Genomic DNA, 27,906 nt, shown 5'->3' with positions numbered 1-27,906 from the left:
TTACACGAAAAACTCTTGTGCGAACTAAGGAGCGTCGTACATTTTACGAACGTGATTACAGTGTACACAACTTCATTAAAACCGAATTATCAGTTCAAACTGTGTAAAACCATTTAACTAATCCGTTCGTCACTCGATAATCGGAGTGTAGCCTCACCTAGTAGTGTGAGTGAGTGCGGCGCGAATCGTCTCTGTAAACTACAACTTAAATTTAAAATTGTACCTGACAATTAACAACAAACTGTTTTTAAAAAATATAAACTTTGTGTGACTGTGCAATCATTAACGGTGTTGCTTGATCCACCATCATCTCATTCGCCTATCTTATTCCTTCCGTCTCTATCGCTTTCTCCACTTACTCAGTCTAGAACCGCTCTTGCATTCTCTCGCTTTCTCACACTCCCGCATTCTACTCGCATACTCTCTCGCTCGCTCTCCTGCTTGCGCTTGCTACGGCGCTTGCTCTCCGTTCAACCACGCTTCGAAGCCGTGCTCCTCTTTCGCGCCAACACCCCGCGTTCTCGCGGAACGGAACTAGCCGTTCGTTCCGCCGAACTCGAGCAAACGGAGCTCAGTTCGCGAACATTCATAATCAATCACAATCATTCAAACGTGATGATTGTGAATCACAATTGTAAAAAAATTTAGTAAAACAATCATGTTCTTAAGTGTACATAGAATGTTTTTTTATCACACAATAAATAGGTTTTTTTCTCATTGTTCTATATTAAAGAACTCTACACGATTTGAATAAAAAAACATCGGTAAATTTTTTTACTTTTAATATGTTACATATATTTCTTGACAAAAATTCAATTATTGATAATATTTTTTTTACATAAATCGTACGGAATTCTTTCCAAATTTTGTATAAAAACTTAAAATTTCTTTTGTTATAAATATATATATATAGCGAAAAAAATTTTAATTTATTTCTGAGATTTAAAATGTAACGAGGTTTAAATCTAAAAACAATTTTTAATACTGAAATTTAAAATTTCTATAAAAAATATTATGTAGTATAAAAATAGTACAAAGTAAATAAGATATTAATATAAAGAATTCAAAAAATTGTTAAACAAGTTAAATAAATATTTAAAAAACTATGTTTTATACAATTATATATAAGTTTACAGAATTTAAAGTTTTAATATTTATTATTACATACAATATTAATTATTAAATACTATAATTTTAAAATCTATTAACTTAATACTTTAGCATTACAAAAAAATAAGGAAAAAGTAACGAATCGTTAATTACAAAGTAACGGTAATGGTAACGCGTTACTTTATGAAATCAGTAACGAGTAACAGGTAACAAATCACTTTTTAAGAAAAGTAACGGTAACGATAACGCGTAACTTTTTTAAGGTAACGTTCCCAACTCTGGTGTATACCAGAGACTGTCACTCGCCACCGGGAAACGCGAACGAGACCGGGGAGGCCGCAAACGACTCCCGATCCTCCAAATAAAATTCATTCCGCGGACGCATTCCTCGTGATTGGACGTACGGAACTTGTAACCCTACAGAATTCTGACTCCGAGGCGTCATTTATAAGCACCAACACCGCCAACCAATTGCAAACACAATGATTCAAGATTCTGCCAGCCACCAGACAAGTACACCTAGCCGATGGCTCTGGCGTCCCCGTCGGAGGCTACATGACTCTGCTAATCGCGTTGCCTAGATGCAACTTCCGTCACGAATTCATATGTTACGAAGCTTTATTGTAGTATCGACCTACTGTTCGGCATCAATCTTATGGCCCGGGCGCAAATCACAATTTTCCCGCCGGCAATCCGACAAGAAAAAGGTCTGAAACCCGCGTATGCAATACAGCCGGTAGCCACCAAAAAGGGGCAACCTGAAAAAAACGCGCGCCTAAAGGTTTTTCTTACGGAAGAAATACTCTTATTCGAGACCGTAAGTAAGCCGACCGACCGCATATAATACGAAATCCGCGTAAAGAATAGCGCACCAATCAAACAACAATACCGTCCCCAAAATCCGGCAACACAGGCCATTATCAACAAAGAGATCAATGAGGTGTTACGCGAATTGAACCGTCGCATGGAGCTCGCCAATTGTGATTGTGCAAAAAAAGCTACGCTTTTGTATCAATTTCCGCAAGGTTAACGACGGAACGCGATGCGTATTTCTTACCTCAAATCGCGGCGACGTTAGATAAACTGCGAGGGGCCCGATATCTCACGACACTGGATCTAGCAAAAACGGATACTGGCAAGTGCAATTATCACCCGATAGCCGCCCAATAACAGCCTTTAACGTGCCGGGACGCGGACTGATGCAGTTCCGCGTCATGTCCTTCGGGTTGCATTCCGCGCCAACCAGCGTCTGCTGAATACCGTGTTGAGTCCCGAACGAGAACCAAACGTGTTCATGTACCTAGATAACATCATCGTAATCAACCGTAACTTTGATAAACACCTGGAAACATTGAGGGAGGTCTTCCACCGATTAAAAAACACGCGACTCCGATTAAATGGGTAACTCTGGATAAATACCACTTTTGCGTAAATTGATTCAAATAGGGCACACGATTGATCGCGAGAGCACAAAAACCGACCCCGAAAAAAACAAGCATAATCATCAATTAGCCAACTCCACAAACTATGCAACAAATATGTCAATTTCTGGGTATCGCTTCATGGTATGGCAGATTTATTAAGAATTTTGCGACCGTAACCGCGCCGCTGACCGCGTTACACGTAAGAACGCCCGTTGGAAAATCGCCCATCCCTATTGCACTCATAAAATTTTATTAAAATCGGTAACCCGCATCTCGCGGGTTCCCCTAAGAGCCCGTTCACACGATACAGTTCCAACTGAATCTGTTATTTTGCCGGATCGGTTTTCTGCCGTGTCCTGCCAGTGGCAATACATTTTATATGTGCGCGTTCACACGATACGATTGCCAACAGTATACGGTAAAATCAACGATTCAATCAAAAATAACATTCGGTTTTGTCATTGAAAACCGTATGCCGTATTTGGTAAAATTGTCAAATTGTCAGTGGCGTGTATACTGTAATGAACGCGTTCAGACGATACGATTTTCTTTACCGTATCATCTATGCAAAAGACGCGTAAACGCATAGACGCTACGGTAGAGCGCAGCAACCCCGTAGCTCAATGCTATTATACGCGATCTTTCACGTATAATAAGATGCAACCAATATCTTCTATTTACTTGCTTTTTATAACTATAGCAATAATATCAATAGATTATCACAATGTATTTCCATTTATGATAATCTATTGATCCATCTCGTCGGAAAGCTGATATAATAGTCAAAATATGAGAAAACGGGTGTATAATGAAACTATCGAATAAGACAAAACTATCAAAAACAGCAAATCTTGTAAATCGTATGAACACAGCAGTCCGGTTGGACCCATCCGACAAAACAATCGATTCGGTAAAATACCGTATCGTGTGATCAGGCTCTAAGTCAGCATTTACCTTTATCTTGAAACTTTGCAATTATATCGCAAGTCTTTCTAATGTATTTTTAAAAAATATATAATTTTGTAACAAAATATTATGTGTTTTTTAAACAAAACCGATTTTTTTAATTTGTGACGACTTGTATTACTATCCGTTTTTCTTCCACCCACTACGTAGTATCATCATATTTTACTATCATATTTATCTATTAAACAACTGTGAATATAATCGTTCAAATTTCATAGGGAAAAGTAAATTAAATCAGATCCATTTCATAGTTTTTGCTCTCTATAAAACGCAAAAAAGTTCAATCGTAAAACTAAAAGTGCCATTATAAAGATAATTTAATTCCCTTCATTTTTGCCTCAGACCATTTTGATGTATCTCTCACCTGTGTTAAACTATAAAGGAAAATATAAAAACGCTTGTTCCAATCCGATTTGGAATCACCAGTATATCATTGGTTCCAAATTGGACTATCCCCCGACCCAAATCGGATACTCCTATTTTTGTTGATTTTTAAATAGAGTTTTAAAAGATTTTAATATATTGTATTTTAGTATTGAATAAAAACAAGCCATTTGACAGTCAAAAATGAAAATTTTATTTAGAAAAAAATGACATTTTATATAATTAGAGTTAAAATCAATAAAATTTAATTATTCTGATAATCCATAATATTTTACTGATTTAATATTTCTAAGACCAGATATGGTTGGTCGATTATCAATGCTATGATCAGGTTGCAATTCTGATGTAAAAGTCCGATTTGGACACAAATCCCTTTGAACTTTAGAATAAATTTTACAATAAACCGCAAAAATAATCACAAAACGCTTGATATTTTTGAATTCTACACTTCTTAGTTATCTTAAATCAATTACCTTTCAAAATTTTTACATTTTTTTGTATAGTGATTTACATCTTTTTACAAGAACTTTCTATTTTAAAAAATTTTTATACACGATGGCTAAAAATACACATTCAGGTCTATTTTATGAATGTTATGATAGAGAACTGTCAAATTGCTGTAACATATTTGATGTCTTATAAGGACTTTTATATTATAAATGGCAAGCAAATATGCTTGTTGCGCTGCGTCGTTGTTAGCGCGTGTCCTGAGACCATCAGTATGCAAACTTTGACACCGGCTTCTCTCAGAAAGTGCGAGTGAGTCACACGGTTATCAAAAGTCGTCGAACATTCCTACCGGCAACGGCACTGAATGCGTGCGACGGGTGACCGAAACACGGCAATAAGCACGAGCGATGAAAATCAGTCAATTACCCAGCTGATCGTCAATCAAGAATAAAAGCAGGAATGAGCGGGAGAACGGTCGGTTGAGTAAAGCACGCATAGATTTTAACGTTTCAACTTGACCGTTAATTTTAGTTCGAGTCTTCATACACTGATTAATGTTTCTGTTTCATCAATTAATATCTCAATCGAGTTGGAATTGCGGGTTTCCTAGACCGCCGTGCACCGTGAATTGCATTCGGTTTGCTCTGAATATAAAGTGCTGAGATCTTGTCGCTCAGTTAATCTGATTTTTAAATAATCCGGTAAACCGTTCAAACTCCGAATCGGTCATTTGCCAAAAGATAGTCAGGGGAAGCGATCTTTTGCAAGAAGCTTACGCATTGGCCCGAATCTGTTTATTGAATGTTGTTACGACGGATTTGAACGGGCAAAAGCTCGTGCCGATCAAATCAATATTTTGCAGCCTGATAACCATCAACTTGCCTTTACTCGTAACTACAGTAAGAAAAACGTGTTAGTGTCGAAAATTAACGCAACTATTATGATCGAGCAATTGCTAGTGTCAAAGTTTCGTGTCTTCTAATTTTCCAACGTGAAATTAACGGAACAGAATATTCAAACTCACAAGTTATATACTGCTTGACTTGATAAAACAAAGAGTATCCATAAGATGATTATCAAATGAAATATAGTCACGTTATAAACTTTAATTACACAATAATTTAAGAGTTTTACTGTTAAACTTACAAATGTGTTTCGATTATTATAAATTGAATATGGAGATACTGTATCACGATTACAGTTCTGAACAACTGTATTCATTTAAATACAAAAGATTCTATTTGGAGCACAGTTCGATATATCCCTACTGTCACCTATAAAATAATTATTAACAAAGTTATTAAATAAAATGTAAATGGGTGTGCATAATATCACCTTTTTCTCTAATAAAAAGATGGATGAGTTAAAATACTCACAATCAGTAATATTTCGGAACATATTAAACATAAACATGCATTTGACTAGAATAACATCACGATCCTCGATTCAGAATCAAATTATAATAAAAGATTAGTTTCCAAAATTTTGCACATTAAAGAATAAAGAAATAGCATCAAATCACAAAAAAATATTGAACACCTTGATAAATTCATATTTCTGTTTACTCAACATATTTTCCAATAAATTTTTTAGTGTCATCTAATATTTGACATACAGTTATCCAGAAAACACAAAGTTACAGATATATAACTGTTTTAATTTTCTCAACAATGTAACAGTTCAACAGTTATACAATGCTCGTTATAAAATAATTACAGTTAAGCAAAAAATTATAATTAACAGTTATATAAATGTAACATAGTAGCATATTTATATAAACAGCTTACAAGTTTGATTCATTGACCTTTAACATTCGTAACAGCATAAAATATTGTTAAATCTGTGTTACACATTTCTCTCATATAATCCAATCAACTGAGTACATTATTGCATTTTTTTAATTTGTTACGCTCCAATATTGAGTTGATACTTTTTACATACATGTGTATGTAATACTTTTAACTTTTTATCGTTTTATACTGTGCATCATAGTCGCAGAACATATGGAAAATCAAATAACATTTTTTTACATGAATGAATTTCGTTTTTAAAGAAAAAAATTAACATATAACTATAGATGTTATTATTTAACCGATTTACTGGATAACAAACAACAATATTTTAAAACCAACATATCACAGCATATCTTAATACATCAACATGAATCTAATCGTTGTTTAACTTCTTCAAATTTCTTTCTATTCTCAGTAACATAATACTAACAAGGGAAGTCCTCGACCAACAGATCACTGATTTTAATAAAATTTTATGAGTGTGTAGTATTCACTGACACATTTACTATAATAAAAACGTAAGTTGCGATATTCAGGCATTCTTGAAAAAATGACGCTTAATTATTTCCAACACTTGTAGCATCGTTACAGCTTTAAGCTTTTTTTATAAGGTCTAGATAACAAAACCGTTTTACTCGGAAACCGTTGTAGGTATGACAATTTTCCTAACGCCGGACGCTACGCCGCTGACTCAACAATCGTTCTTCTGTAACGGTACTATAGGTGCTGAAAATATTTAATCGTCATTTTCTCAAAAATATCACAACTTATGGTTTGCAGTAAATGACTGAACACTACACACATAAAATTTTATTATTATAAAATTGGTGACCCATAAGTCAAGGGCTTTCCTTGTAAGTGTGTAAATTAATACAATTAGATTGAATATATTTATAACAAGCAATAAAACAAATTTTAATTATATTATAAAATATAATTAAATATAAGGTATATTTTAAACAAAAAAATATATACCTAAATCACGATACATGTTTTAACCTTATTTAGTTTTTTTCAATCGTAAATGTAAAAATTAAATAACATAAAATTTCAATTATAAAAACATCTAATTCAACAGACCAATTAAAAGTAACAAACAATAATATCAAAGTCAAATTTAGGAAATTGATTATTTTATCAGAATACTAATAAATGCCGATAGAGCCAACACAAGATGTTCGTGTGTAAAATGTAATTAGCAAACAAATATTACATAGCGTACAATATAATTACGCAAACGTTTCGATCCTAGTTGTGAATCATCTTCAGTGCAAAGTATTGTAAATAGCATAAGTACAATCTTTCATTCCACATAAATCCGATCGAGATTTGACTTACAAGGGGAGGATCAGGTGAGTCACCCTGAGATTTTGATTCCAATTTTGTTAGTTATTCTGGAGACAAAAAAAAAGTTTATGTCTCCTGGCGTTTGATCGAATAGGCCTTAGTTTCGAAATATCAAATTTGTGAAAATTGACCGCGGCGCGCCATATGAGCCTTCCCGGTAACAGTTCTCCCAACCAGTATAGTCGGCTCCGTAAATTAAGTGCTTGCTTCACAATCATAAGATTCGGGTTTGTTCCCGGAGGTGGGTAATATATATATTTTTAATGAGCGTTTTTGTTTATGTTTATTTATTTTGATGATATTGATATAGTATGCAAATTTTTTAAATAAAAAATTTTATTTAATATTACATTCTAAACATTAGTTTAAATTTAATTTTAAAGGAATTTTAATTCAAGTAATATTTGAAATAATAAATAAATAATAATAAGTTATTTGTAATGAATAACATACAAAAGCAACGTATCTATATTATTATTATTACTTATTTATTATTTCAAGTATTACTTGAATTAAAATTCCCTTAAAATTAAATTTAAATTAATGTTTAGAATGTAATATTAAATTAAATGTTTTATTTCAAAAATTTGCATACTATATCAATATCATAAAAATAAACATAAATAAAACTCATAAAAAAAAAAATTATTGCCTACCTCCGGGAGCGAGGACATGAAGGAGCGGTGCGGTGCCAAGCTATCCTTCCCCTCGCGGCGCGCCACTTACCGTCGCGGCGTCGCCTACAGTCGGGCCGCGGTGGGTGGTCCTACGGCTCAGGCGAACAACCGCTTGTCTCTTCGCGCGCTCTTATTTGGCCAACTTTAATATTTTATCACTCAAAAGTTATTGCAAATATCGCAAAATAGTATTAGACTTTTTGATTTATCTCGATCTCTTCTACCTCATCATGATAATATGTATACATTGCTCTGGGACACCCTGTAGAAATATTTATTTTGACGTTCTTAAAACAGTCATTGTATATTTTTATTACAAATATATTTTTATGTGTTCATGAAAAAATTTAACTTTTAATAATATAAAAGCATTTTCAAATTCCTTGACTTACAAAAAACATTTTATATTAAATATTTAGAAACGGTTTAAAAATTATGTGTAACAATTTAAAAAGGTAAATATATCAAATAAGGGAAGCTGCCCCGATGACCTTGACATCTGTTGTCAAGGTCATGACCCTTAGTAACGCCCAACAAGTTTTAGCCGTCGCTCGCCCTTCGTTAAAAAGTTATAATCATAAAAAGTTTACAAAAATTAAAAGCGATAACTACACATATACTCACATATACATATAAAAATATGGTACAGAGAACGCGTGGGCGGGGGAGGGGCTCCGCCCCTCCCCCTGCACCCCCGCCCCGTATTTTTTTTAACCCAACCTACCCCTATGTTGTCGAAATTTATAATAATATTAGATTTTAAACAATGGGTTAGGTTACGCGCGCACATGCACACGCACACGCACACTGCGTGGAACAGTACTAATAGCTTGTAAGATCAGCTTCATTCCGCGTGGAACGTCGATGGCCCGTTTCATACGTACTTTGACAATATTCTTTGTGTTTTGTTGTAGTCGGATACTCAATACGTGTATAAAACTAAAGTTGGTAAAAAAACTCTGAAAAACTCAAATATTTACATGTAGTACAGAGAACGCGTGGGCGGGAGAGGGGCTCCGCCCCGCCCCCTGCACCATCCGCTGTATTTTTTCTAACCTAACTTAACCTAACCTTATTTTAGTTGTAACTTGGCCAAGGATATCCAATTGACCACGTTACAATATTAGATTTAAAATTAAACTAAAATAGAATTAGGAATTAGGTTGAGTTAGGAAAAATAAGGGGAGGAGGTGCAGGGGGAGGGGCGGAGCCCCTCTCCGCCCACGCGTTCTCGGTACTACATTTTTATGTGTATATGTGAATATATGTGGATATATGTGAGTATATGTGTAGTTCTCGCTCTTAATTTTAATACACTTTTATGATTATAACTTTTTAACCAAGGGCGAGCGACGGCTAAAACTTGTTGGGCGTTACTCAGGGTCATGACCTTGACAACATATGTCAAGGTCAAGGTCATCGGAGCAGCCTCCCCTATTCGATATATTTACCTTTAAAAATATAAGATTTAAATGAAAGAGGTCGAGAGAATCGAACTTGGGATCCAAGCATTCAACATTCTATCGCCGAATGCTACGCCGTTAACTCGACAATCGTTCTGTTGTAACGGTACTATAGGTGCTAGAAATATTTGTCATTTTCTCGAAAATGCCTATTTTTCGTAACTTATGACTTTACTGTAAATGTGTGAGTAAATACTACACACCCATAAAATTTATTAAAATCGGCAATACACTGGTAGTGGGTTCTCCTTGTAAGTTAAGCCAAAACCATCTTTTTAAATATTTTTGAACATTAAATATTATGTTTTTTACACCTTTAAGTTCGTCTCATTTGACCTTCTTTATTTTGTTATTTAGAAAAACGAGCACGTAATTATGTATTACAATTTGTTTCCTTGTATTTTTCCAAGTTTTAAATTAAATAAAAATTACTTAAAATTTTCTCAAACAGTGAAAGAAAAAAAAGCTAGTATTTTAAAACTTATTTAATAGATGTGTGTATACACATACGCGCGCGCGCACACAACACACACACGCACGCACGCACGCACACGCACACGCACACGCACACACACACACACACACACACACACACAAGTGTTGAAAAAAGGGTCACATATTTTGATAGCAGGTAGTATTGATCAAAACAAGAAAAAAAGGTCTAATTAACATGGGTGCTAAGACTAATATCTTCAAAGATACAAGCTATTTTTTGTTATTTGAGCTCTTTGTCATTTTCTTATTAGTCGTTTTTAGAATATAATGAACAAAGGTGTATAGGAGAGTAGGGTACAATAGGAATATCTTTTCTAGGTGCCTTAAAAAATAAAAAATAAACAAAAAGAGATAAAGAAACAATTTTTATTTTAATATGAAATGTAATCATTTATCTTCCGTAAAAAAACTGAAGTAAAAAAACTGAATGTATGATAACAAAATAAAAACTCCTTTTTTACAAAAAACAAAAAATTTTAATGCATTATCATACATTCAGTTTCTTTACTTCAGTTTTTTTTTTATAGAAAATAAATAATTACGTTTCATATTAAAATAAAAAGTGTTTCTTTATCTCTCTTTGTTTATTTTTTATTTTTTAAGACACCTAAAAAATATATATCCCCATTATACCCCACTCTCCTACCTTTTGTTCATTACATTCTAAAGATGACACGACTAATAAGAAAGAACAAAGAGCTCAAATAAAATAACTTGAATCTTTAAAGGTATTAGTCTTAAGACTCGTGCTAATTAAACCTTTTCTTCTTGTTTTGATCAATACTACCTGCTATCAAAATATGTGACCCTTTTTTTCAACATCCTGTATATATACATATATAAATATATACAGGTTGTCTCATTTTAAAAAACTTACCTCAATAATTCTTCAACAAAGCATTTTTAGTAAAAATGTTTCAGACAAAAGTTGCATGGTTTCAAGGGGGTCATAAGATGGTGTCATTAATTTAACCTTGAATAGTTGCTTGAAGGTCACGTGAAAGACACCTTTAATTTTTTAAATAGGACTGCCTACTTTTTATTACCTATTCTTGTAGCTTATCTCGAGACCTTTCCAAAACACTACAAAAAAAAATTTATTTTTGTTGAGTACTTTCCGAGTTGTAAGGCTTGAAAGCTACGGTCTACTATAATTTCAAACGTCATAACTCGGAAAGTCCTTAACAAAAATAAACTTATTTATAGTGTTTTGGAAAGTTCTCAAAATCGACTACAAAAAAATGCAATAAAAATATAGAATATTAGAGAAGTACCGATATCCTTTAATTAGGAAACTGCCAATACTCTAATATTGTATCTGTTATTGCATATTCTTATAGCTTATTTCGTGACTTTCCTAAAACACTACAAAAAAGTTTATTTTTGTTAAGTACTTTCCGAGTTGTGACGCTTCAAAGTTACAGTATACGTAGCTTTCAAGCCTCACAACTCAAAAAGTACTTAACAAAAATAAACTTTCTTGTAGTGTTTTAAAAAGGTCTCGAGATAAGTTACAAAAATATATAATAAAAAGCAAGCAATCCCATTTAAAAAATTAAAGGTGTCCTTTACGTGACCTTCAAGCAACTATTCAAGGTCAGATTAATGACATCATCTTATGACCCTCTTAAAACTATGCAACTTTTGTCTGAAACATTTTTACTGAAAATGCTTCATTGAAGAATTATCGAGGTGCGTTTTTTAAAATAGGACAGCCTGTATATATACAATATATATATTTTTTAAAGCTTATTTAAATAATATACATTATTTAATATATAGGGGAGACCGGGGCAATTAGAAGGGGTAATTCAATAATTGAAAATATCTTTTTATGGGTACATATTAAAAAAATGACTTTAAACACTGTAAACACTAATGTAACGATGTTGCTAATAAAGTTTTGTTGGTAACGGCGTCATATTAATGTCGTAGTAGTGAAAAATGTGTTTTGCGACAATGTAATTTTTTGATAGTCAGCATTTCTTTAAAATTTAAATAAAATAATAAGGTTTTTTTTGAAAACTTTAAATGTATCGTGTCCAGTTGAATGTATTTGAAACATTTCGTGTTTACATTTTGCTGTGTGATGTCTACTTTTGTCGATCATACGCAATAATGCGCACAGTTAATGTTGGGGCTATTCGTAATACTGAGCACCGGGGCGATTCGTTAATACTAATTACAGCGCCTAACCTAAGTTGGGTAACCCTAACTCTTTGGCTGTGTTACAAACGTCTGCGCTAAGCAAAGTTAAGCATTGAGGTAAAGTTCTTCATTGATTTAGTTCAAACTTGATAATATTATGTATTTTAATACATAGAACATAAATATGAATATAAAATCGTCGCTTTTAAGCAAGTAAAAAGTTATAAAACGTTAAAGATTAACACTTGTGAAGTTAGGAAATCGGTCACACCGATGGCATAAAAAGACATGAAAACGTGTACGTTTGCATTTGTTTATTGTAAACCTATATCCTTTTATAAATGAAAGAAAGTCTTAACAACAGCTTTTCGACAGTCTTTTAAGTTGAAACACAAATTTCGGGATATTCCCGGACTAGTTACAAATTACCCCGGACTTGGGGCTATTCGTAATTTTTGGCATGGGTCGACATTTTTATATGTACTTCAAAGCAAGTACACTTCCATGTTCTATATATACCGGCATTGTAAAGAAAAAGGTTCAACCTTTCAAACCGTCCCATGTTCTTTTTTTTAAATAAATACAGGACTCAGGAGACACAAAAAAAAGGTCTAACAAATAACCCCGGTCTCCCCTATATATTGGAAGTATAAATTAATTCGGTCCGTTTTTTGTAGTCAAAAATGCATTTATTTCAAAACAAATTAAAACCTCCCGCAAATGCTGCTTTGTTACTACAAAAGTTGACATATTCAACACAGTAAAAAACAGGAGTTTTGTATGAAACTCTAAGCGATATGTACTGAATATTATTGACAGATGTCTAACCTCTCTGAAACCACCGTAATCAGATGTCACTATGACACATTCATAACAGTCAGAGCCATCTTTTGAAAACGGACCAAACTAATTTATACTTCCAATATATACACGCGCGCGCACGCACGCATGCACGCACACATATTCTTCTCTAATGTGTTCTATATTTACATAATACGAGGTGTGATCAAAAAGTAAGGTGATTTTTCATTTTTATAAAAAAATATTCATTTATTCATCCAAAATTATGTTATCCCCTTCAAAATAATCCCCCTCTGATACAATGCATTTGTGCCAGCGCTTTTTCCAGTCGTCAAAACATTTCTGAAATGCACTTTTGCGTATTGCCTTGAGCTCCTCCAGCGATGCAGCCTTAATCTCCTCAATCGTCGCAAATCTTCGTCCTTTCATAGGCCTTTTCAATTTTGGGAAGAGGAAAAAGTCGCAGGGGACCAAGTCTGGTAAATACGATGGCTGAGGCATAATGATAGTATTGTTTTTGGCCAAAAAAGTACTCACTAGTAACGACGTGTGCGCAGGTGCATTATCATGGTGCAGAATCCATGAATTTTCTTTCCACACTTCTGGACGTTTTTTTCTTATTGATTCACGCAAACGCCGCATAACCTCAAGGTAATACTCCTTGCTTACAACCTTGTGATAGGAATTCTTGATGCACAACGCCATGATAATCAAAGAAAACTGTGAGCAAAACCTTCACATTCGAACGAACTTGGCGTGCCTTTTTCGGTCTTGGCTCTCCTGGGCTCTTCCACTGGGATGATTAGGCTTTGGTTTCGACGTCATAACCATATACCCATGTTTCGTCATCAGTTATAACCCTTTTGAGCAGATCAGGATCATCATTGACGTCGTTCAACATGTCTTGCGATGTTCATGCGACGCTGCTTCTAATCAAAATTAAGCAGTTTTGGAACGAATTTCGCTGACACACGTATCATACCCAAAACATCCATTAAAATTGATTGGCATGAGCCAAACAATATGTTAAGATCATCAGCTATTTCTCTAATCGTGATTCGACGATTTTTCAACACAATTTCTTTCACTTTCTGAACATTTTCGTCGGTTTTTGACGTGCTGGGGCGTCCAGAGCGAGGTTCATCGTTAACATTTTCTCGGCCCTCTTAGAATAACTTATACCATTTATAAACATTTTTTTTTGCTCAAAGTTAACTCACCGAACGCCACTGTCAACATTTCAAGAGTTTTTAAACATTTAATACTATTTTTTACACAAAAATACAAACTCTCTGCTCCATTATTTTCAACAGCAAAAAATCGCCGAGCACGCAAACACGAGTCTAACCTTTATGCCTCTCACATAAAAACAACACATGCTATATAGTCAAAACTGTGAACATATGATCGTGACGAGTGTACCAACCCCCCCAAAAAAAATTTGAAATTAGAGTGTACAGAGCGCGCGAAATTCAAAAAGTCACCTTACTTTTTGATCACACCTCGTATTATAATGTATACAGAAGTATTGTATTATTAGTATATATGTAACTTTGACTTACTCTGGATCTTCATTTTCTTTCTCATTTAAGATTCTTAATATCTCCATAGCTCTTAAACTAAGCTTTGCAGTTTTTGCATCGTCATCAAATTGTACAAGTATATATTCTACCTGTATAAAAATAATTGCACTATATCAACAAAATGCCAACATACTTATTAAATATTAATGTACATATTGAAAAAATAACAGAATGTGGTTCGATTAAATTATAAAAAAAAAACAATATTCTAGTTATAAGACATATATTACTCTAATAAAAAAATAGAAAATAAACAAATTAGAAGAACTAGACATTTTTATCTATTTCTCAAGATGTCTGTCAAGTGAAACAAGGTTAAGAAATTCAAGAACATTTCTAGAATTTCTGAGACAAAAAAAACGTTTTCTCTAAGATATTTTTTTATTAATTTAAAACATATAAAAATTGATTAGAAACAGAAAACATACATTTAATTAATAATTTTACTTATTAACAAATTATAATTATTATATAATAAGGGTTTCTTGTCAAAAAAAAGCCATCCCTTTTAGCAATTTTAATTTTTAAGATAAAATATACTAAATGCATGGGGCCGGGCGGGCACGCGCGCGCGCGCGCGCGCGTACACAAACACCCGCACGCACACATACTTAATTTATTGCACACACAAAGATACATGTACATATATATTTTTTTCACTTTATTTAAGTTTTAATTAAATAATCATGAGGCGCGGTCACGACTCGCACCATGTGCACGCAAAGCAAGAAAGACCGAGCCCCTTTTACGGGAGTCAACGAGTTCCAAATATACGAGATTATCAGATCTCAGTAACGGCTGAACCAATCAAGTTCTGATTAGTCTTAATCAATAGCTTGGAGAAAATTGCATACATAAAAGTGTTATTTTTTCTTTCCTTGCCCTACGTCCGGAGATATCGCAATGCAAAGTCTAAGTTTCGACATTTTCATATTAACCCTTAAACACACCGATCCTGTAAAATACGGAAACACATTTTTGGGTCTGGGAGACTTTTTCAACTTTGAGAAGCTATAACTTTGATTACAATCAATATTTTTTTACAATTTTTTTTTTTAAACAAAAGTTCAAAATCTCAGGAGTATGACTACACAATCGGCATTGCGAAAAATAATTTATTGTGAAGTTGTAAAAGCAAAACCATTAAGCAAAAATGAGAAATTGGTCAAAAATCCACTTTTCCTTCAAAAAATCATATCTTCGCAACAAAAGACGTTTAAGGACTTTCAAATACGGCGTTTTAAAGCTAAAGATTCATACTTTCAATAAAAAATTATATTACTGTCATTTCTATTAAAAAATGTACTCATGTAACAAGGCGAATATGAGGTATTTTTGATTAAATTGTGTCTAAAATTGAAAATTAATGTGTTTCATGATATATTTCGGAAAAACTCTTTTTTCTACACCATTTTATAGTATTCCAACTTTAGACAGAGTATATGCAAGTAATATCCGCAAACTGACCTATTCAAACGTATTTTGTCCAGTTTTTTTTATGTAAAATACTCACAAAAAAAGTTTCACTTATACACTATACGGATCGCATTGACCCTAACAAAACTTTGCTGCCGTGCCGTTCGAATTTTAGTTGACCAAAAAAGTTGATCAACCACATCAATCGAAAGAGGAAATATCAAACTTTTTTTACGTCTTGGTCCAAATCCCCTATCTCATTCCGTCTTCACATAGCAAGCATTCAAAACTTGATATGGGGTCTCTCAGACCCACTTATGTGTTTAAAGGTTAAGTAACGTCGTTGTCAGAAATTCTCCCTTTCACAATTTCGACACAGAATAGCGGCATACATTAGTTAGGCTATTCATGCAAGACGCAAGATTATGTGATAACATTCGTGTCATGTCATTCATGTGACATGTGATGCATCATTCATGGCAGTGGAGGACCCATGAGTAGTGCTAACGACAGATTTCTTAACCTGAATGTCCTAAATAGTTGTCAATTAAAATTTCGGTTCGCGCGGCAGAGCGATACTTTTCCGCCAAATTCGTTCGTTCCGTGCAAAAATGTTTGAGCCTAAATTCATCAATATCGGAGATAAGCTATACATCAACAATCTATATTTAACATACTGCTTGCTTTACTTCGTGTATAATATCATAACATAATAATATATACTACGTGATTTTAATCTACTTCATAATTTTAGGCTTTTTTTCTAAAAAATTAGAAACCTGTTTTAATTAAATTTATATGTATACATATACTATCTCACAAGGAGATGCTATCAATTGCGAAATACAAAATCAGATGAGCCTTAGTTCATTCAAAAGGATGGGAAGGGGGAAGGAGGGTCGAGGGTATAAAAAATGTCAGAATGTTTGAGTGCATGGGCCTTCGTTTCAGAGAAATTTGCATATGAAGTTTGCCGCACGGTCTGTTAAGTACTATTGCGCGCTAAATTAAAGCGTAAAGCGCGGTAACTGAGAAGACTAAGGCGCACGCCTTGTATTTTGTCCTCGGCGGTCGCGTGAGGAGAGGTGTTCAAAACCGTTTGATTCGGAATTGTTCGGAATCATTCGGCTCTTAGCTATCATTTCAAACTGCGTACAGCTTTATTGCATCTTGTGATTATTCAATTATATACTTTCGTGCTTTTTGAATATTTTACAATGAGTTATTGCATTGTATCTGGGTGCAGTAATAGAAATAACTGCAAAAAAAATTGGGAACAGCAAAAAAAAAGAAAAAGAAACGGGGAAACCTTTTATTTCATTTGTAAGTAAAATATAGCCATTGGTTACTTTTTTAAGTTTGCAAAAAATTTATTATTTGATAAAAATATTATGTTTATACGTATTTAAATAATAATAATAAGGTATTTAAATAATTCGTAATTTTTAGATTACCAAAAGATATTAATCGAAAAAATAAATGGCTTGAAGTATTAAACTGAAAATATTGGTGTCAGTATAGTTTTAAATATAGCTCCACGTATTCACGTTCTTCTGGCATCCTAGCTTTATATAAACCCGAATATAGTCAAACACTGCGGAAATAGCCAAAGTGCTGGTAGTCCCCCCTTATCGCTAATCTCAGCTACCCCTCTTAAAAGGCTTCGTCTACCTTAGTCTATGGTCACATATGACAAAGCAAGTTTGACTTACTTACAATTAGATATAAAATGCATTCAAAGATTGACGGAAGAGGCTACGGAATCAAAATCTTTTAGACAATATTACAAGTCGATTTTGTTCGATAAAACGTACGTAGATAATATTCTAGCAGGTATGGACAAAGTCAAAATCGTCATGATGCTGCTGCAGGAGCAGCTCACAACAGTACGTGTTATAACATGCAGGATTCAAGGCACACAAATGATGTTTCAATCAACAAGGTCTTACAAAAGATGCTATCAAATTTCAGAGAAGACATCTAAGCACACCAACGCAAACGACATTAAAACGCTAAGACTTATAGAATCCCAACAACGATCAATTTCAATTCTCCATGCTCGAAGTGACTACTATCAAACATGAAATTCCTTCAACAAAAAACAAACTTTTCGACCCATTTAACTTTATATGCTCAATAATAACTACAACAAAAATCATATAAGAAACGTAGAGAAGTAACAAAGTACGCGGTTGAAACAAACTTCTGGCAGTTTCTCGGCTTGTAGAAAAATAGAAAAATTTCCAAAAAGAATTAAACGTAACCGATACGATTTATTATATACCTCAGGACGAGTACTTCCAAACGACACTGTACCAAGGATATATTTAAAAAGAATTTGCGATGCATCAAAGAAAGCATATGGTGCGTGCATATACGTTCAGACCGTTTTAACAACTGCGGCGTGTTCAAGGCAAATTCTGTTTGCCGACGTTTTAAAATTAAAGAGTCATACTTTCAAGAAAAAATTATGACATTATCATTTTTTAACGATAGCATCGTTACACAGATAACATATATTTCTTTCTCGCTCGCGCGCACGGCCACGTGACGTCAGTTTCGTTCTCCATCTCGCTCGCTCTCGCGCCCGGTCGCGTGACGTCACGCGTAGCACCGCGCGAGCACGTGCGCGTAGGTGCGCGCCCGGGCAAAAAGTGGGGTAAACACGTGGTTCCGACTGCGTGGGCGGCCAGAGGGTATAAATACGGAGCCACACCAGGAAGGAGCAACCAGTCAGTTCCAAATCATCGGTACCGACACACCGGGAGTACTCGGAGCTCCTTGGCTGAGTGTTCTCGGCTTCCTTATACCGAGTGTACTCGGTTTCCTAAAAACCCCTGACACCGGGTGTTCTCGGTTATCCGCACTCCTGTGCCGGGCGTTCCGGGTGTTCTCGGCTTCCTGAAAGCAGCCGTTCTCGGCTTTCTGCATCGGGTGTTCTCGGCTTTCTGCATCGGGTGTTCTCGGCTTCCTGCATCGGGTGTTCTCGGCTTCCTGTGCCGGGCGTACTCGGTTACCCGTTTTTTTACTTATTACCTGTCCTGTAATTTTGTCTCTTAATTTTCGTTTTATTTTCAGAGCAAATTTAAAATAATTCCACTCGGTCGGCGACCACGCGTTTACCCGGAGTTCCAACTTCCTCGCCGGACTTTCCTCAGATATCCTCCTTCCCGAGCATCCCGTCCGAACAAGCGCCCTTCTAGCGAAACGAGCGTACCTTGACCCCTTTCTCAGGCGAGCGTTAGTTATTAAGTTGCGTTAGCATTAAGTCCGCGTTTTCTTATAATATTTTTGTATCCGAGCGTTAGTTTATAAGATCTGTGATTTAGTTTCTTTATTCATTTCCGAGCGTTATTTTGTACAAACCACGTCACCGTGTTAAGATTTGTGTTCAAACGATATTAGTTATCTAAAAATCATTGACAACGCGTACGATAATATTTAGTTTTAAGTTTCCGCGAGTAAAACACGTACTGTAGGACACGAGTCCTAAAGGTGTCAAATTCCTCCCTTTATAATAAATTTTATCTATGTATCACGGAGTGTGGGAAGATACTTATTTAAAATAAATATTTTTGTTAATTTCTTTAAAAATCGGAGTTCCTTCTTTTCTCGACCCTGGCACTGGCAAGCTAATCCGTGACCGCGAGAAAAATCGTATCGTTACAATTCCTTTTAAAAAGTATAATTATGTAACAAGGAGAATATGAGGTATTTTTGGGTGCATAAAAATCCAATAACATTAATATTATAATTATTTTTAAACACAAAATATTTAACAACAATATATAAATGATGACAAAACAAGGTCAAGTCAAGCAAAATAAAGATCTATCAATAATAAATTAAAATTTAATCAACGTTTTTCAAAAAGCAAAGTCGAGATTCGACCGCCACTATAGTTAAATCACACACAAAGATGCATGCCTCGACTCACATCAGCATTTTATAATCTCACTGTTTTAATAATATAATTCTGATAACACAAAAAACTTGGTAAAATGAAAAATAAAATAGGAAAAGCTCTGAAAAAGTAAATCTAAATATGGTTCAATGCCGTGAGAGCCAGCACAAGTGATGTGTGAATTTACACACAAGATGTTTGTGCGTGAATTAATATAATTAACAAGCAAAGACCCACATGTATATATAATTAACAAGCAAAGACTCAAATTTGTCGTAAAAACTTATCTTAAATTCTAATTATCGTACATTATTGTCATTTATATTTTTGCAAAAAATATATATGTAAATAACAGAAAATTTTCTTTATAAAAATTATGTAAAAAAAATTTTTTTTACAACAAATTTTTCAAATGGTACGCTTTCAGCGTATATTTCACTCAGAGACGTTTCTGAGGCAGAGCACCAGTTGCGTGATCGTCGACTCGATTGTCGAGCGGCGAGCGGTAGTAGGGGAACAGTGGGCAACGCTTCAGAAATGTGCTCAAAATGAGTAATTTCGAGCACTGGTCTACACTATTGTACTGCATTCGGACATTTCTAAACCTGTGCTGCACGGTTGACTATCAACCATCGCAAGCGGAATGGACTAATTTACACTGAAGATGATCCAAAACTAAAGCTCGAAACGTTTGTACTCTATTAATAATTGCTTGTTAATTATATTAATTCACATACAAACATCTTGTATTGGTTTTACGGCATTAATTCATATTTTAATAAAATGACTCCTTTTAAATTGAAACAACATTTATCGTAAGCTTCCTCTCACTACTAACAAATAGTTTTCTTAATTATGTACTCAGATCATCACTCCATGTTCAGACTAACAAGAAAATCATTCTATTTATGTAAACGACATATTATACATCTGTATTGTAGCATACTAAAGATGGACAAGTAAGTCCAAAATACGTTTCTGTAATTTTATATAAAACTTTGTTTTTAGAAAAACAACGATTAAACTTATTTATTATTGTTAAATCTTTATTTTGTTCCACTCGACCTTGTTTTGTCATTGCAAGAAAAATTTTTCAAGGACTTTACAATACGGCGTTTTAAAACTAAAAAGTCACATTCAAAAAAAAAACATTATGTCATTCCTATTAAAAAATATAAATGCATTACAAGGAAAATATGAAGTATTTTGATTAACTCAAAATGTCTAAAATTGAAAATGGATATGTTTCGTGATATATGTATTTCAGACCTCGCGCAGAAGCCCCCTTCTTCACGTCTCTATCATTTTTGTCTTTTTTCAGACCTTCTACATACTTTTTTGAGTTATTAATAATGTCAATACATCAACTATCTATTTGTTTGTTATTTAGTTATCCAACAGTATAAAATGTTAAAAATAACAAGGCCAATTCCGAATAGAAAATATAATTTGCTCTGCAACAAAGATTTTTTAAATAAATTATATACCTTTTCAAAACTCAATAATGTCCACTCGGTTACTCTACAACCCATTTCAAAGCTTTTATACATAACATAGAATCCACATGAATTTATAGATATCAAAAGAACAATTTGAATTATCGAAACAAGGAGAAAAATGTAAATCTTTAATAAATTTTAAATAAATTAATGTAAATAAATTTTAATTTACATTAGACAAAATCTATAGAAACTTGTAGTATTTGTGCTAAGCTTCAAGCTTCCAGTTCTTTTAAGAAGATGCTAAAGTAACAGAAGAATTTCCTCGACGTCGGTACCGTACATTATTTTTCGAGAAAGACCAGATTATCGCTTTTTGGGAAAATGTGCATAACAAAGAAGCAGCCTCTGACAACCTTGACCTTGACCATGTTATCAAAGAGAAGGTATTGAGTGACTTACAAAAGTAATGGTAAATTTTTATTTAAAAAAATATTATAAGAAAAAAAAACAGTTTTTCTACTATACAACTAAACTAATTATATTGAAGTTAGGTAAAATATGTATTGAGTGTACAATTTAGTTCGTTTTCAAAAGATAACTCTGGGTGCTATAAATGGTTGACGGGGACAGTTGATTTTTGCTGTATCATAAAGTACCAGCACTTATCAACTAAATATTGTTTACAAGCTTTTGAGTTTTGTACAACAAATTCCATTTTTACTGCGTTGAAAATGTCGAGTTTCGTTCCAAATAAGCACCATTTGCAGGAAGTTTTAATTTTCTGTTTCAATTGGAAGAAAAATGCAGCTAAAGCGCATCGAATGCTTGTGAAAGTGTATGGTAAATCTGCACCATCGGATAAATCTTGCAGAAAATGGTTTCAACAATTTAAAGGTGGTGATTTTAATGTTAAGACAAGATCGTTTGGGTCAATTAAAGAAGTTTGAAGACGAAGAATTAGAAACATTACTCGATCAAGATTCGTGTCAAACGCAAGAAGAGCTCGCAAAAACATTAGAAATTACTCAACAAGCTATTTCAAAACAACTCAAAGCTGCGAGATACATCCAAAAGCAAGGAAATTGGATTCCATACAAATTGAAACCGAGAGATATCAGACAACGATTTTGCATGTTCAAAATGTTGCTTGAACGGTACAAAAAGAAGTCTTTTCTGCATCAAATCATTACCGATGACAAAAATTGGATTCACTACAATAACCCAAAACGCAAAAAAATCGTATGTAAAGCCCGACCAACCGGGAACATCATCGCCGAAGCCAAATATCTATGGTGCCAAGGTAATGCTCTGTATTTGGTGGAATCAGAAAGGAGTGATCCACTACGAGCTGCTAAAACCTGGTCAAACATCACGAGAGACTTCTACAGGCAACACTTGATCTGTTTAAGCAAGCTATAGCCAAAAAAAGTCTAGAATATGCGACCAGACACAAGTCCATAATCTTTCACCATGCTCGACAACGCTCGACCTCATTTTGCTGTTCCGGTTAAAAACTATTTGGAAAATAGCGGATGAGAAGTTCTGGCTCGCCCGCCTTATAGTTCAGACCTTGCCCCTTCTGACTACCATTTGTTTCGATTGATGCAGAACGCTTTGACTGGAATACGCTTCACTTCAAAACAGAGTATCAAAAATTGGCTCGATTCATTCTTGGCTTTAAAAGATAAACGCTTCTTCCGCGACAGAATCCATAAATTGCCAGAAAGATGAGAAAAAGTAGTGGCTAGCAATGGACAACACTTTGAATAAGAAATTAATTCATTTTATCGTTCAAATAAATGCGTTTTTCAAGAAAAAAATCGGGCCGAATTAAGTTGTACACCCAATATATGACTTTTTTTATAAAGCTTATTCCGAGCTTTATTTTTTGACATTTTTTGTAAAATAAATACACTACTCAAAAGAAAATAGGGAACACTTTCCAGACACCAAAAATTAGGCTATTTTCAAATGACTGTAACTCGGTGAAAAATCATCGTAGGTAAAAAATAAAAAAAGCATTTTGAAGCTTGAAGATCGAGCTTTAACGATCTACTAGCAGATTTTCAAAATTCTTTTAACTTCCTTGTCGTACGCAGTAAAAAAGCACACCTTGTTTTGTTCGTTAAAATGTTGTATTTTTGACACTTTGCAGATCGACCAACAAATTTTTTTCGAATAATTCAAGTAAAATTTCATAAACTACAACATTTTATATACAAAATGCTTTTTTAAAAATTTCTCTACGATTTTTTTTGACCGAGTTACGCAACTTTGAAGCTAAACCTGCATTTCTTACAAATGATATCCGTACTCCGTGAAAAATCATCGTAGACAAAAAATCAAAAAACCATTTTAAAGCTCGAAGTTTCAGCTTTAACATACTATTAATGATTTTCAAAAATTTTCTCAATTTCTTAGTACTATGCCCCAAAAAAGATACACTGTTTTTTCCTTAAAATAATGTATTTTTAACAGCCTGTAGCTCAATAAAAAAATTTTTCTCGACAAATCCAATGCAAGTGCCATAAAGTATGACATTTTCTCTACAAAATGATTTTTTTTAATTTTTTCTACGATTTTTTTTGACCGAGTTACAAGACTTCAAAGATATATATTTTTTACAGTACATTTTTCCGAAAAATGACGTCTACCGCCGACATTACCCAATGTGCACCACGTGGAGGTTGTCGGTCGGACTTTTGCACATCGTGTGTGTGTGTGTGTGTGCGTGTGTATGTGTGTTTGTGTGTGTGTGTGTGTGTGTGTCACAGCAGAGATAAGGAGCCCACAGTTCGTCACTTCTGCACTATTTAACGACTCCAAACCCTCTTTACTGTGTACTCGTATATGTGTATGTGTGTGCATGTGTGTGTGTGTGTGTGTGTGTGTGTGTGTGTGTGTGTGTGTGTGTGTGTGTGTGTGTGTGTGTGTGTATTACTGCAGAGATAAGGACTCCGCAGTTCGTCACTTTTGCAGTATTTAATGACTCCAAACCTTCTCGGCTGTGTGTGTATGCGCGCGCGCGTATGAGTGTTCAATGGTGTGTATTTCGTGTGTGTTCGTTATATCAACGATATTCTACGACCACACGTTTTGCTATTAAATCGAACCTGTCGGAACTTTATTTTTATGCAGGACAACGCTCGACCTCATACGGCGAATTTAATGCGACGTTTTTTTCAACGACACGCAATTAGACCGTTAAATCATCCCACCAATAGCTCGGACTTAAATCCAATCGAGCACATTTGGGATGAAATGGAACGACGATTAAGGCGTCGCAAGGAACAGCCGCGAAATTTAGAAAAATTGGGAGAAATTTTAACGGAAATTTGGCACAACTCTCCGCAAGATGTATTACAAAATGTATAAATATGCGAGAACGCTTGCAAGCAGTAATTGATCAAAGAGGAGGAAATACACACTATTGAACTCTCATGCGCGCGAGCGCATACACACACAGCAGAGAGGGTTTGGAGTCATTAAATACGGCAGAAGTGACAAACTGCGGGGTTCTTATTTCTGCTGTGATACACACACATACACACATACACAGTAAAGAGGGTTTGGAGTCGTTAAATACTGCAGAAGTGACGAACTGTGGGCTCCTTATCTCTGCTGTAACACATACACACACACACACACACACACACACACACACACACACACACACACGCACGCACGCACGCACGCACGCACACACGCACGCGCGCGCGAGCGCACACACACACACACACGATGTGCAAAAATCCGACCGACAACCTCCACGTGGTGCACATTGGGTAATGCTAATGTCGGCGGTAGACGTCATTTTTCGGAAAAATGTACTGTAAAAAATGTATATCTTTGAAGTCTTGTAACTCGGTCAAAAAAAATCGTAGAAAAAATTAAAAAAAATCATTTTGTAGAGAAAATGTCATACTTTATGGCACTTGCATTGGATTTGTCGAGAAAAATTTTTTTATTGAGCTACAGGCTGTTAAAAATACGTTATTTTAAAGAAAAAACAGTGTATCTTTTTTGGGGCATAGTACTAAGAAATTGAGAAAATTTTTGAAAACCATTAATAGCATGTTAAAGCTGAAACTTCGAGCTTTAAAATGGTTTTTTGATTTTTTGTCTACGATGATTTTTCACGGAGTACGGATATCATTTGTATAAAATGCAGGTTTAGCTTCAAAGTTGCGTAACTCGGTCAAAAAAAATCGTAGAGAAATTTTAAAAAAACCTTTGTGTAGGTAAAAAGTTGTTGTTTATGAAATTTTACTTGAATTATTCGAAAAAAATTTGTTGGTTGATCTGCAAAGTGTTAAAAATACAAAATTTTAACGAACAAAGCAAGGTGTGCTTTTTTACTGCATAAGATAAGGAAGTTAAAAGAATTTTGAAAATCTGCTGGTAGAACGTTAAAGCTCGATCTTCAAGCTTCACAATGCTTTTTTTATTTTTTATCTACGATGATTTTTCACGGAGTTACAGACATTTGAAAATAGCCTAATTTTTGGTGTTTGGAAAGTGTTCCCTATTTTTTTTTTGAGTAGTGTATTTAAAAAATTACAAAATATAATGTTTTTTCTTCCCCAATATTTTTTTTAAAAAGTAGTGAATATTGCTTAAAACTTTTTGTAAGTTACTTAGTACCTTCTCCTCGATAATATATGTCAAGGTCAAGGTCATCAGAGGCTGCTCCAATGTTATACACATTTACCGCTCTTTGTCCAACGCATAGATCTATCTTTGTTCTTCGATTGTATTGCCATCTGCAAAAAGACCTATCAATTACTGTTGGACACCATTACTGCTCCGTTTATGACAGTTCAGCTTTACTGAGCAAAATATGCATGAGGTAAAAGCACATTAGAATATCTTTTTTGTTCGGCGTTCAGTCGTAATTTCATATGGTCAGTGTTATTCGTGCATGTTTTCTGAAGGGTAATCTAGTCTCATTTTGTACGTACGAGCTACGTAACTTTTGTATTAAGGTAAATTTAATATCAGATGACGGTTATAAGAGTAAATTTTTAATGATTTATTAACTTTTTGTTCAATTTTCTTGTAAAATTTATCTAAGCACCTCTTCTTTTTACATGTATTTCAATTGTATAAAAAGTCTTTGTGATTATGTAACGGTGTGTGTGAAGCTGGCGTATCATTTCGTAGAAACTCACGAAATGTTGAGAGTTCTGGCTTTATTTACAATAGTTCTATAGTTCCTGATAGATAAAACAAATAGTTCTGGCCTTTAAAGCGAAAAAAACGTATAGGACAAAGTGAGACGCCAGGTTCACACAGCGTCTCTGTTTGTGCTGCGTCATTTTCCAGACCCAATTCTTGTAAGATTTTAAAAGATCTATAGTTCTAGAAAGAGTTCTAGCGTTTAACATAATTTATTTAATAAAAAAAAAAAATTATAAAATATTTATTTTATAATATTACATAATAGAGTTCCGTGTACAAAAAAATATTTTTCCAATAGTTCTTAACGTAACAAAGCACCTTCCAAAGAGTTCCGGTCAATTGCATAATTTATTAGTTAATAATAAATTGTTAACTCCCGCCAAACACGTATTTTATCATATATGGGTGAGACGCTGGTCTTTATTCGAGAGTTCCGTGTACAGAAAAATATTTTTTGGTACACAGAACTCTCGAATAAAGACCAGCGTCTCACCTATATTTGACAAAATACGTGTTTCGCGAGAGTTAACAATTTATTATTAACTAATAAATTATGCAATCGACCAGAACTCTTCGGAAGGCGCTTTGTTACGTTAAGAACTATTAGAAAAATATTTTTTGGTACACAGAACTCTCGAATAAAGACCAGCGTCTCACCCATATATGACAAAATACGTGTTTCGCGGGAGTTAACAATTTATTATTAACTAATAAATTATACAATCGACCGGAACTCTTCGGAAGACGCTTTGTTACATTAAGAACTATTGGAAAAATATTTTTGGTACGCGGAACTCTATTATGTAATACGAGGTGTGTTCAAAAAGTATCGCGAATTTTGTGTTTTTTCAAAAATTATTTATTTATTCATGAATATATATTTTGTCCCCTTCAAAGTAATCCCCATGAGATATTATACACTTGTGCCAACGGTTTTTCCAATCTTCGAAGCACTTCAAAAAATCATTTTTTTTTATCTTGTTCAGCTTCTCCTTCGATGCCGTCTTTATCTCGTCAAGCGTAGCGTAACGTCGTCCTTTCATGGGCCTCTTCAGTTTAGGGAACAAGAAAAAGTCACAGGGGGCCAGATCTGGGGAATACGGTGGCTGCAGCATCATTAGTGTGTTGTTTTTGGCCAAAAAGTCGCGCACAAGCAACGATGTGAGCAGGGGCGTTATCGTGGTGCAAAAGCCAATTTTTGTTCTTCCACAAATCCGGGCGTTTCTGGCGGATTGCTTCGCGCAAATTGCGCATAACTTGCAGGTAATATTCCTTATTGACCGTTCTACCCTGTGGCAAGAACTCATGATGCACCACGCCCC

General features: G+C 34.4%; 1 protein-coding gene across 5 annotated transcripts in view; it reads right to left on the bottom strand.

Annotated features, from left to right (window-relative positions):
- Nucleotides 1–27,906, bottom strand: part of LOC105202145 (glutamate--cysteine ligase catalytic subunit) — a 134,138-nt gene that overhangs the window by 82,624 nt on the left and 23,608 nt on the right. The window contains exons 2-3 of one of the 5 annotated variants that reach the window (XM_039455920.1): nt 26,048–26,166; nt 14,621–14,730 (exon numbers count right to left, since the gene is read on the bottom strand). The exons of 1 other annotated variant lie outside the window; for it this stretch is intronic. In XM_039455920.1, coding sequence (XP_039311854.1) covers nt 14,621–14,730; nt 26,048–26,110 — 173 coding nt within the window. In that variant the 5' untranslated portion in view covers nt 26,111–26,166. Of the gene's footprint in view, nt 1–2,167; nt 2,411–8,200; nt 8,347–14,620; nt 14,731–26,047; nt 26,167–27,906 lie in introns of those variants that run through there. 3 more of the 5 variants (XM_039455921.1, XM_026139344.2, XM_026139348.2) reach the window with 3 other exon arrangements.

Source organism: Solenopsis invicta, chromosome 12, assembly GCF_016802725.1.
Source record: "Solenopsis invicta isolate M01_SB chromosome 12, UNIL_Sinv_3.0, whole genome shotgun sequence".
NCBI lineage: Eukaryota > Metazoa > Arthropoda > Insecta > Hymenoptera > Formicidae > Solenopsis > Solenopsis invicta.
Note: the sequence above shows the minus strand (reverse complement) of the source record. Positions and strands in the feature narration are given on the sequence as shown.